Below are 13,751 nucleotides of genomic sequence, written 5' to 3' on the forward strand. Positions count from 1 at the left end.
AAATGCATGGGATTATGTCATGGAAGTCTGGAAAAGTCTGGTGGATTGTCCTTCTGAGTAAGAGTTCGATGACTGCCTTATTAAGTTTGAAATTGTTTGCTCACCATGACTAATGTTTGTTGACTACGTGAAGCAAACATGGTTGATTCCCAAACAAGAAAGATTTGTTATAGCCTGGACGAATAAGGTGATGCATTTAGGAAACACAACAACTAATAGGTATGGAAATTGTAAATATATTTTGGTGTTAGGGTTTAGGGTCTAATGGATAAAAATAATTGTTTTTGTTTACTTTTTTGTGTATTTCAAATGCAGGGTTGAATCTACTGATTGGGTCTTAAAGAGACTACTGCAGAATAGTCTTGGAGGCCTATGTAGTGTTTAACAAGTCATGAACAACATGATCACGCTACAACACACTGAAATTAAGACATCTTTTAAGATAAGTACACATGTGGTTGGACATGTTTTTAAAGTTACCTTATACAAGAAACTACTTAGCATGGTATCAAGGTATGCTTTAAACCAAATTGTTGCTGAGTTTGAGCGTGTAAGTTATGTTGGTATTGACAGTTCTCATTGTGGATGTGTAATGATAACTACTCATTGTTTTCCTTGTGCATATGAGTTAGATAGATCTGTTGTTGGTAGCATATCACTTGACGTAATCCATATGTTTTGGCGGAGGCTAAGTTGTTCAGACCAAGGGTTATTTGAGCCCGAAGTCAGCATAAACGAAGAGATGGAAACCATATCCAAGCGGTTTAAAGAGCTTGATGTTTGTGGCAAAGTTACTCTAAAGAGTAAACTTCGGGAATTGCCTACCCTAATCTAAACTCTATGTGTGCATATGAGTTAGATAGATCTGTTGTTGGTAGCATATCACTTGACGTAATCCATATGTTTTGGCGGAGGCTAAGTTGTTCAGACCAAGGGTTATTTGAGCCCGAAGTCAGCATAAACGAAGAGATGGAAACCATATCCAAGCGGTTTAAAGAGCTTGATGTTTGTGGCAAAGTTACTCTAAAGAGTAAACTTCGGGAATTGCCTACCCTAATCTAAACTCTATGTGTGCTCTTCCAAAAAAGGTCAAAACAAAAGGTGCTAAAAAAATGATGACCAAACATCAAAGATCAATAAAGCATGATTCGTCTTACTCGGAGTATGTTGATGCATTACATTCTGTGCAAAATAGCAATTCTTTAGTCAAATTTAATGCATCATCATCTGAATAACCAAAACCAAGAAGGAACATGCCAATGTTGGATCAATTTCATCCATGCATTCATGATTTCATTGAAAACATTGTCAATGTCAAACCTAATGGTAATTGTGGATATCGTGCAATTGTTGCCTTATTAAGTATGAATGAAGATTCATGATCTTTAGTTTATGACCATTTGAGGAATTAAAGCGGTCGCTACTTGTTGATGGATTATCCATGGTATATAAGTTTTATGTTATGTTTTCATGGATTAATTTTTCCTTAAATAAATGTAATTAAAATTGTTACATGCATGTCACCATGGATAAATGGATGAATATAACCGACATGAGATATGTGATTGCATCAAGGTATAATGTCATCCTTGTTTCTCTTTTTCTCCAACAAAGCATAATGTTTTTTCCTCTTAGAAGTCAACCACCAAGAGATTGTTATGTACATCGCGTTATATGTATCGGTCATGTGTATGACAATCATTTTGTTCATGTAAAATCATGATCATCCTGTTTGTGTAATTTATGTAATAAAATGTGTTTTGATAATTTGAATGTGTATGTCCCTATGTAACAGGTATTTCTAAGAAACGATTGTCTCTTACCGCCAGCAACTTTGTTATGGTCTACACATTGTCATTACTAAGCAAAGCAGTGACCTACACCATATATTAGTATAATGCAGTAGTATACAAATTTGATGAGGTTGATAACACACTTTGTTGATTTAGGGGAAGATTAAACATTTAGTTACTATTAAGCCAATATTTTTAATGTACATAGTTGTGGCATACTTATGGGCTTGTCATGTAATATGATAATTAACACATGCTTCATTGGACGTTCATATAATTATTTATTTTACTTAATTATCGATTGTGGAAATAATCGTATTAGGAAAAAAAACAAAACATCAAATGGTATATTGTTTTTGTAACGTACAAGTTTACAAGGGTTTAGGGTATACGTATTATACAACTTATGTAGTATGCCAAATTTACAACTTATGGTATATGTACTACTTTGGGATCATGGTTTTATGTTTCAGTGTTTTTATTTAGGTTATTTGGTTAATTAAATTGAATTAGGGTTTAAGGTTTTAGTGTCGACGAATTATGTTTTTAGGGTTGAGGGATTAATTAATTTGGTTTAGGATTTAACATAATCTAGTTAGGTCAATAATTTAATATTCACATACTTATTGAGCAAAAATAAATATATGGCTTATCAAATAGCACTAAATAATAAACATTGTTCAATCATAGGGCATACATAATTCCTGTAAAACTTATAAAATCCTAACAATCTTCATGCGTTTGGAGTACGTCGCCTTCATCTCGACCAAACATATACATTCCCTTGAGCAGTCACACTCGTGGCGATCCTCAGGCACTCCTCGGTCATAGTGTATGCTTCAGTTTCAGTAGTAACTACCCTCATGTTGATCAAGCGTTCCTACCTTTTTGCTATTGCATGATAAAGTCTCCTATGACACTGACAATAAGATAAAAAGTAAACATTTAATGCATGACGCATAACATGACTAACAATGAGAATTCAAAATATATTATGCCACTGCATGTTGAGGCATGTCTACATCAGTAGGTGCAGGTGGTTCTAGCATAGCCATTGTAGCGACCGACTACTGCGGAGCATTTGATTCAATAAGTGTATCATCGTGTACCATGGGTGGATGTTTAGGAGGATCCTCAGGCTGTGTTGGACTCATGAAGGGATGAGATAACATGTAGAATCATTCCATGTAGTATGTTGCACACTGCCCAGGAGCAACATAAATCTGACCCACCGATTCAAGGTATTCAGAGAAGCGCATCCATGTTAACTCATTGACAAGTGCACCAAATTGTCTTGTAGTAAAGTATTTTAAAGTCTGAGTGTCGAATCCAGAAGGACTTTGTTTGTACTTAGATTGATTCAAATCCAATTTACAAGCAAGAGATGAGGTATTTAAAATAGAAGATAAAGAGAAGTAAGAGATAAGATAAAGATTTAAAATAAAAGATAAGAGATCACAAGATAAAATAAATAAGAAATTTTGAAGTAAAAGATAAGAAAAGTAAAAGATAAAAATGATGATACAAAGATAAATTTAGAATTTAAGATATGTTGGGGCCTAACATGCCTAACTACCCTTGATGTAATATTAATGCGTTTCTCTATTTAATACTATTATAATTTCCACCAACATCTACTAAGATACTCAATCCTGATTCCTCACGATGAAGAACCTAATTTATCTATTCTCTCTCCCAAATCTCTTTGCAGAGATGATAAAATAGTAAATTGCATGAACTTTGAAGATGTATGCAGAGGCAAAACAAAGTTACTCTATCCCTAGCAATGAATTATTTAAATGTCATTTTCCAGTTCTTTAGAAATTATCATTTCCCAATGTATAACCCCTAAAACTAATGCATGGATGATCAGGCCATACAATAACAATAAAGCACAAGAAAGAAATAATAAAAATTGGCATTGCATTAAATAGATAGTAAGGCAAAATTACATTACAAGGGCATTTGACTTCTAAGCTCTCAATAATGGAGTTTTAGCCTCTCATTGTCATGAGAGTTTTACACTTTAGGGGCTAATGTGGATAAAAGAAGAGGGATGGATAGAGGAAGAGAAGGGGATAATGGATATAGATAGAGGGTTTCCCCTATTTGAGATACTCATGCTTAGGATGTATTCATTAGAGAGTTTTGAGTCTCGGTGTCTCGGTGTGTAGGGATTGATGTCTTTTTTCCTTTGCTCCCTTCTCCTTATAGGCCTAAGATAGCTTAATTTTCATGCAACCTCACACTTAGCGCGAGCTTTCACACTAAGCGTGCCTATGGGCTTCTTCGTGGGCCATCTTTGCGCTAAGCCTGAGCTGGCCGTTGAGCGAGGAGATGCGCTGGGCCTAGCTTGCGCGCTAAATGAGTTATATCAATCTTCAACTTTTTCTTCAAGTTTTTGCATCAATTTTACTCCAAAGCATTGAAATCTTCTTCTTTTAACTTCTGCTAATAAAAAACTACAAAGATATTAATTTCTTTATTATTTCATTAAAAACAACGGTAAAGTAAAGAAATTGCAATCATTCTTAGCCAAAATTAACTATCAAATTAACTCAAATTTCGGAGTTATCAATCCATCTATCGTCAATCTCTTCTATAGTTAAAAATGGGTCAGCAAAACATGGAGGAATGGTTTGCACATATCCAAATTGTCAAATAATTGTCTTTGGTCAATGTATGACAATAGATGAACTCCATCTGATTTGTCTACAAAATAATGAAATCAACTCAAATTCTCTGAATGCACGGTGGTCACCATAAGAAATCCAACACACAACATCAGATGTCAATCTATCCAATTGCTTATAATACGTTGACACTGGTAATGTCTTCCCAGACTTCCAACGACAAGCACATGGTTTCCTCTCATGATAATCTTCATTAGCAATACAAAAAGCAACAGTAGGGAAATGATCGTAGATCCAACACTTCACATGTTTAAAAAACAAAAAAATCAAAACAATACTCAATATAAACTACAAAACTAATAATTAAATTTAAAATAAATTATAAATACATGTAAAAGTGTGATATATCTTGCAAGTTGTCTGACGGTTTCTTTGATGCGTCATTCAAATTCTCATACATATGGACCAACGCAATCGCTCCCTATGAGTACCTTCCAGTTTAGCTGAGGTCACGAAATGTAAATCATGTAGATTTTGATGATGTCAAAAAGAATTTGCTTGATAATGAGTGTCATCATCAAAAAGGGGGAGAATGTGAATCATGCATGTTTTGATGATATCGAAAAGAAATCACTTCATTGTCATCATCAAAAAGGGGGAGAATGTGAATGTATGTATACATGATTTTGATGATGCCAAAGAAGAATCAAACAAAGCTGCTACATTTGCTTCAAGATTAATACAAGATTACTTCAACAAACAAAGCCTTGATTCAAGATTTCTTCAAGATCAAGCCTTGCCTCAAAACAAAGGGTTGCAAAGTCATGTAAGGCTCTGGGAATCGATTACTAGGAAGTGTAATCGATTACCAGAAGAGAAGTTTGAGAAATAGCTGTTGAAAAGGGTTTTGAATTTGAATTTTGAACATGTAATCGATTACCAGCAACGAAACTCCTGAAATTCAAATTCAAAAGTCATTACCCTTCAAAATATAACTGTGTAATCGATTACCAGAAATCTGTAATCGATCACCAGCGAAGAAATTTAGCAAAAACTTTTTGAAAAGACACATCTTTTCAAACCATTTTGAAAAGGCACAAAGGGCCTATATATATGTGTGTGTCTGACTTCAAAAAAATGAGAGAGAGATTCCAAGAGAACTTCATTGCCAAATGTTCTCTCAACAACTCTTGGGCAAACACTTGCAAATCTATTAAGAGTTCATGGAACTTTATTGTATTATCTTTCTCTTAAAAGAGAGAATTATTATTCTTCTTCTTCTCAATCAAAGAGATTGATTAAGGGACCGAGGGTCTCTTAAGTTGTAAGGATTCATGAATACAAGGGATGAGTTCTCCCTGTGTGATTCAGACTTTGTAAAAGACTTTTACAAAGAGATAGTGGAACTCCCAAGAGGGTTTCTTGGGGACTGGACATAGGCAACTGACTTTGCTAAACCGGTATAAAATTGTGTTTGCATTCTCTCTTCCCTTATCTCATTTATTTTGTTGCAATTAATTTTGTCTTGCATGTTTAAAGAACATTATTAAATTTATTGTTGCTTCTTCTACATTCTGAGTCTATCTCATTTAGAAGGGGGTTAAAAGTTTGTTAGTGGGAAATTAATTCACCCCTTCTTAAGATAACTGATGCCACATTTGTCTAACACGAAATGCATCCAAGAATACCACATGCACGTGTGTGACACTCTTGTTAGCAAAAAGTGTGCAACCTACTATATGCAAAAGATATGCTTGAGCTGCTACAGTCCACTGTCATGCGTCACATTTGCTACGATAAATGTCTCGTAACCAAGATAATTGAACATATGCCCATGGCATTAAAATTTCTCATCTCTTTCTTCTTATGAACTTACTTCAAGCAACTCAACTAACAAGTTCACGACTTGGTCTACATGAAGAGCATCAAAGGTATGAAAGACGCTTGTAATGGGAAGATGTAGCAACGATGCCACATCATCGAGGGTGATAATGACCTCTCCTACCAGAAGATGAAAACTACTAGTTTCCTTGTGCCACCTCTTTGCAAAAGTAGATATAAGTCCCGTGTCACTAGTGTCTAAGGAATATGCAATCAAAAGAATTAATCTTGCGGCAGCCACTATGCCTTCAATCTCTAGAGCAGACCTTCCAAATTTCTTTACCTTCCTTCCATGAGAGGACAACTTCAACTCAGAAGGTTCTTGAAAAAAATAATTTAAATCATTTCAACTTAAATAAAGAATAGTTATGAAAATATTATATAAATACTTCTCCATTCCAAACTGTGGTTGTCACATGATAAACATATTTTGTCAAAACTGATGTATCGTGGGGCCACCTGGAAAACCTTGGGCTTTGGTAACTACATAATTAGTAACCGCCTCCTGATGCTACTCATGAACCTCACTAGCTGCATAATCCACATGCTTAACATCCCCAGCAACAGGTATAACTGCCTATTGTCTATGCGTAAATATGGCCGTTGCTAAGGGGCTTCATTTGCATCATCACTAACTTTTGTCCGTAAGGCTCTTCCTATAACTCTACCTAAAGCCTGACACAATCATCTGATTCTAATCATAATTTGCACATTTAAATAGTAATAACAATTAATGTTATCGTTCAAATAATAGTTGAGTTTCATAAACTAACTAATAAATTGACTAATAAAAAATTTAATTTAAAATATTGAATAAATTAGTATTTAATAATTCATAAATAAATATAACATATAATTAACTTGTTTTAATACTTTTATATATATATATATATTCATAAATCAATATAAAAATTCTTTTTAAATATTAATAGACTTCACATCACTAATTCTAGTAAACTTAAATATATGATAAAAGTATAAGTATAATTTTGTTTTTTATTTCTAATAAATGAGTATTTCATTTTTTAACAAATTACTATTTGAATACTTTTAAATATTTATAAAAAAATGAAGAAATTTTAATTGTATACTTTCAAAGACTATTTATACAAATATTTAATACTATTAGTGTAATAATATTTATATGACTATATCAATAAAAAAAACTATCATTTACAAATTTAGATTTTCTTGTTAAACTAATTTCTACAATATATACTTATACAAATTTGGAATTAATGATATTTTTAAAAAAATATAAATAACTATTTCAAATATAATTAAATTTATTATATTTTAAAAATATATAAATAACAAAAATATTTATACATTTATTTTTTAATAAACAAATTTCTTAAATTATTTACGTATTAAATAAATAAATTATTAAAAACCAACTTCAAAAAACAAATATAATTAATTAAATAAAACTACATTAAAAATATACAATAATATTTATTTACAAATTAATAAATTTTAAAAAATAAATATATCAATTAAAAATTCATATAAATTATACGGATTTCGAATTCGTATAAACCAATACCAAATGTGTTCACTGTCAAAAGAAGAAGAGCGGCGGAGATGATGGTGACGTTGACGACAAGGACATTCACTGGCGACACTATGTGGATGGTGGGGCAAAGGATGACCTCTTGACGATGCAAGGAAGCACACCGCATAAACAAAGAAGAGGAATAGTAGAAGTAATGCGTGAGGGAGAGAAAGAAAGACTCCTTTTTAAACTTTCAAGTGAAAAACATTTTTGCCACTTCACTTGAAATATTAGATGCACTAATCATTTTGTTGAGTGCACAGACAAAATCCCATGAATACATCCCATGTATACGTTAGGAAATTTTTTTTCACACCCTTTCTTTTTCTTTACTTTCATAAATTAAATATAGTTTTTTTTGTTAGTCTAATTGAAAAAAAAGGACGAAGATTCCGTGACCGTATGTCTTGATTAGAACATATTGTGATTAATAAACAAGTATAGTCAAGTACTTTTCCTCCAATGTTCAAGAGTGGCATACATATATTATAACGTCCAAAATAAGAAAAAGATTTGAGTGGAAAAAAAGAGTTTAATATATATACAATAAGGGTGTAAAATAGTTTTATAATATCATTTAATTATAAATTATTATTTTATTTTTAAAATTAATATATTTATTAAATATAATGAGTTATGATTAAATAAATGTGTAATTTTTTTTATAATATTAGTCTATAAATTTTTCTCTCAAGTAACAATGATAATAATATTAGTGGGTAAATTAGATGGCCAACAAGCAGAATACAAGTGGAGGCATTGCCGTATTAGGTTTCTGATCAGTGTCGGTGTCAGGCAGGTGGTTGAATGGTTAATTGTTGGGTGGCCACGACCACCACATATGTGGCATCTTTTCTACTAACAACATATACAATTATGGTCCAACTCAATGCATCTTTCATTTTTCTTCCCATTATTGGCCCCCCATTCTCTTGTGTTGCATATTGACACGTACTGGGTTTTACATTCAATTCAACTCATTCATCATTGATGTTTGTTCTTAGAAGCCAAACTATCAAATTGGAAAATCCAAAATAAACCAAATAGTTAAACACAGAACAACTGAGATTTTTAAATATTCTCAACTGAGGATGTATGGGAAAAAGACTTTGTTATGAAAAATAAAATACATTTCAATGATTTTTACGTCTTCAAAGTTAATCTCATATCTTGTGATTATAAAAATACCTTGTTTTAGGGGAAAAAAATCCAAAATAAAATGCTACATAGATTAATTTGCTTTTTATCAACATTTTAAGATATTTTTTAAAAGAAAAATAGTTATTCCTCTAAAGGTAAACTGATACAAATAACAATTATTGAACACATTCAGGAAAAAAAATTAACACAGCTTTTTGTTATTTATAAAAATACCAAATTCTAAGTATCACTTGTTAAATAAAAGGTAAAACCTACAAAATTTTATGCTTTTTAAATAAATTTTAGCTAATAACAAAGAATGAATGTTTTTAATAAATTTTGACCGATTACAGAAAAATATGTTCAAAGAATATTCTATTAGAATTTCTCAACGTGCAATAACACGCTATGTTTGCATAAATTTCTCAATTGACATTCAGACAATTCCCTTTCATTCAAAGAACAATCTCTTTATTCTACTCAATTTGATAAAAATTAACTCTCACAAAAGATACACATGATCTCGAATAAAAAAAAAAAAACTCTTTGCACATCATTTTCCTCATTTCATTTCAATACATTTAAAGAAACAATTTAATTAAGTATTTCATCAATAAATTATAATAAATAAAAAATTACTTACAAAACTTTAAAAATAACTTATTTAGAATAAATCTCTTCATAAAGCTTATTAAAATGAACTTACAAACTTATAAAAATATTACAAACCGCTTTTATAAGTTAAAATAAACTCTACCAAGATTTTTATATATTTCAAGCCAAAAGAAAGTATAATTTGCAAAAGCATTTTCCCTTATTAAGGGGCCATGCTAAAGAGTCAATTTATATAATACTGGAAGCATAGAAGCAGTACCACATAAACAAACCCTATACAAGTTTGCTTTCATAATTGACTTAATCTGTCATGCGGCTGAGTGGTCGCCGTTTAGCATAAGATTTTGACAGAATCAACATCATCCAAACCTAATAAGGTAGGGTTAGTTACATAGATTCAATTCCATTTTGTGTTATACTCTTATATTCCAATTATATGTATGAAAAAGATTTACTTATGTGATTTTTACGCTTCAAACAAAAAAATAGTCTTCGAGTTAAAGAACATCCTTGGTGAAACCAAAAGAATATACTTAACAATCAAAATCAAATTTTAAAAAAGACCATTTTGACATAAAAAGAAGCAAAAAATAAATAAAAAAGCATCCCATTTTAATAATGTAAAATATAAATTAAACAAGACATACTCAGTGTATAGCAAAATAAAAAAGGGAAGACCGCCGGTTGACAAAAGAAATAAAATAAATAGAATAAAATCTAAAAAATGAAATTTAAAAATTTGAATATTTCAAACAAGTACAGCAGCTTGGGTCCCTTAATTAAGTGATCCAAAGTTCAAATCCGGATTGATCCTTGGAAATGAAATGAATCATGTTGGAAAAAAAAATATTCACATTGTGTTGTGTATGCTTACGGTCTCCGATGAAAATTAGTCACATTTTTCGACTAATATGATGGTAAAAAAAATAAAATAAAAAAGGCTTAGAGGTTTGTATTGTTTAGTGATGACTGAATTTTATTGCCGACCACAGCTATTTACACACATACACTATATATACACATGGTGATGAGAGTTTGAAAGGCAAAACAAATGGATTCTACAATCCATGCTTCCAAATTAGGATCAAAATGCCCAAATATAGAATTTAAGGAGGTCTAAACCAGGTGGGCATTGTGAACAAACATAACATGCAAGCAAAAAGTATACCCCTCATGTGTGCTAAAGAGCACAGACAGAAAAAGGGAAAAACAAAATCCTCCACAAACTCAGACCATAAAAGGAAAAAGGTTAAAAACTTATAAAGGTGGCAGAACTCAGATGCATGAACATCAAAAACCCTCAAGAATATGTACACTACACTGTACATGAAACTCTCTCTTATTGCCATGCTCACTTGTTTTTGCTTACTGAAAGCAAGGTGTGTCATCTTCAGGCATCAAGGGAGTCCTGCAAAGAGGGCATGTAATGTTCCAGTAGTCCAGCCACTTCTCTAAGCACACTTTGTGGAAGAGATGGCCGCACGATAAGCGGTTTATCTCCGATTCCGGTTCAAACTGAGTGAGGCATACAGAGCAGTCATGTTCAGGTTGTTTACAGCAGCACACACTGTCGAACCGAAGTGTTGGCGTCCGGCCTCTGAACTCTTCAATGTAACTCTCAGAGGGACTAAGATGGAATTCAAATGACTCAGGTGCGGTTAGCGAGGGATCCGGTGAAGAGGGTGAAGTGGAGGATGATGATGAAAGATGGATGCCAACAATGTGTAGGATTGTCCTAACAATGCCTTTGAATATTGAAATTGACAATACAGTGTTCACCAGAAGGACACATAATACTCCTTCAGATGGTGCTGGGAGACTTGAAAGGCCCATTTTGATCAATGCTGAGTCCTTTAGGATTACCAAAGTTACAGATAAAAATTTGTGTTGCAAGTTGTAACTTTTGAAGCTCAAAACTGAGCTAAGAAGACACAATGGATTGCCTTTGAATCAGGAAGAATCCACAAACATGGAAATGGGGAACCAAGAAAGCAGGATTGCTATGTCAAGTTGTCAACCTGATCAGAGAAGAGATACCGAGAATGGAAACTCTGTTGGTTTCTTCTTTAATATCTGACCTGTAAAGAAATTAAAGGAAAGATTAGAACATCAAAAACTCAACTAGAATTAAAGAGAATGATTGATGAATAAGATGGTGAACAATCAATAATAGTAGATTGAAAGAACAAACATACTAGGCTTAAATCTTGACTATATAGCTAATATAATATTTGATTTCACAAGTTTTTCATACCAAAAAAAAATCCATGTGAAACACACACACACACACACATATAATTGTCTCTTTTCTCAAGGGAAAGACAAGCTACTCAGAAAAAATTGGGATAGATTCATCAACCCCATAATCATGATTTAGAAAAAAAAATCAAATCAATATGTGAACAGACAAGTTAAAATCCAAGGTAGCATGCGATTTGCTGCCAAAATTTCTCGATTGAAAGTTGAGGAAACATAATTAAATAACAAGCATTTGAGTGGTTTATTCATCATCATCAACGAGATCTAGCACATACCAAATCTTCAAGATGATATTTTTTTTTATCAAAATCAAAAAATATTTTTAACAAAAAAAAGGAAGAGGAAAAATAAAATTCAGAACTTTACATGTCCACAGAACACCACCCCAACCCCAACACACGATCTAGCAATTTTGAACATAAACACAAAATTCCTAGATGACCAAAAGAAGAAACCTGAAAACGAAGGCATTTTGATGAGACTTACGAAGTGGGGTTTGGAGATTACGGTTCTGGAATGATGGAAAATCGTAATTTGTTCTCTCTTTGCGTTATAGATAGGAGAAGAACCCCACCATCTCAGGGATTCATTATTGGCAACAATCCACAGTACCTTAACCATGGTTACACCTTACCCTCTTTCCTCACAAGCATTCTTTAACCATGGTTAACATGTTTTTTGTTTTATCAAAATAAACTCATAATATAATGGTAAAATAGTTATGAAATAAATAAAAAAAATGAGAAAGGGACATATAAGTCACAAGAACCGATTGATGCACTCATAATTTATGTTGGATAAATTAATCATCTTACCGGAGTTGAGGATAAAGTTCACTGAATATTAATTTTAAACCTGAAAGAATTGATAGTGTTCCATGCCATGTTTCCAATTTTGGATTTTTATACTTTATCCTTATTTACAGCCTGAATTTATGCTTACAGCACCATAATTTTTTATTGGTGACATTAACATACTGTACAATACATTATGAATCTTTTTATTTTTCTATCATCAAGCACATAAACTAGCTAGGAAAGAGTTTTTCTAGCTTAACTATGGTATCAAGCCTTAATATTGAATGCGTTGTTACATCAAATATTTGGATAAAAAAAATTATCGCTCATAAACCGAAATATTTTTAATAAGAAATGTGTTCTCTCTGTAAAAAAAAAAACTTTTTATTTTATTTTTTATAGATATTATTTTTTAGAGATATTTTTGTTTGAGATAACATCGAATATTAATGTAAATAAATACATTTTTAATAAAAAATTGAACCTTATTTATTATTTTTTTTTAAATTAAACTTATTTTTAATTAATTTAGAACACTTTTAATTAATTCATGCGTTGAATGTTAACTTTAATCTTAATTTATTATATTAGGAGAGATTAGTCTTTTTTTAGACTTAATCCCATTTATCAATACATTATGAATGAATATATAATAAGAATTTTTTTTGGTTGTTTCTATGATTATGATAATCTTATAGCCATATGGTGACGTAGAATTACTTTTATTGAAATAATATTTTCGTGGCATTAAAGTTTCTCACATAACTTTTTATTTAAAAATTGAGTTTTAGCTTTTTCACTGGATATGTGAGTACAGTTTTTTTTTTAAAAAAAAAATATATTTTAAACTGGTACTTTAATATTAAAGAGTATTTAATATTCCTCGTTAAATATTTTATAATGTTACTCAGAAAATAATAAATATTTCTAAATTCCTAACGAGAGTATTTTACTCAGAAAATAATAAATATTCCTCCTTCATTTAATGTTTGTTACTTTTAATATACTTGTTTTTAATTTAGGACATTGCTTAGTAAAATAATGCTTTATAAAAAGAAAAACTTTCCTGTTTCCTTTT

General features: G+C 31.5%; 1 protein-coding gene across 2 annotated transcripts; it reads right to left on the minus strand.

Moving 5' to 3' along the window:
- Positions 1 to 10,651: 10,651 nt before the first annotated feature.
- On the minus strand, positions 10,652 to 12,484 carry LOC114396370 (probable E3 ubiquitin-protein ligase XERICO). Of its 2 annotated transcripts, none has more exons than XM_028358302.1 (2): positions 12,363 to 12,484; positions 10,652 to 11,695 (listed from the first exon to the last, which is right to left on the minus strand). In XM_028358302.1, the coding sequence occupies exon 2, from the start codon at positions 11,448 to 11,450 to the stop codon at positions 10,983 to 10,985; it is 468 nt and encodes a 155-aa protein (XP_028214103.1). In that variant the 5' UTR covers positions 11,451 to 11,695; positions 12,363 to 12,484; the 3' UTR covers positions 10,652 to 10,982. The 2 variants fall into 2 exon arrangements, with proteins under 2 accessions (XP_028214103.1, XP_028214110.1); XM_028358309.1 differs by having other exon boundaries at positions 12,332 to 12,444.
- Between the last annotated feature and the right edge of the window lie 1,267 nt (positions 12,485 to 13,751).

The sequence above is a fragment of the Glycine soja genome, chromosome 2 (assembly GCF_004193775.1).
Source record: "Glycine soja cultivar W05 chromosome 2, ASM419377v2, whole genome shotgun sequence".
Lineage (NCBI taxonomy): Eukaryota > Viridiplantae > Streptophyta > Magnoliopsida > Fabales > Fabaceae > Glycine > Glycine soja.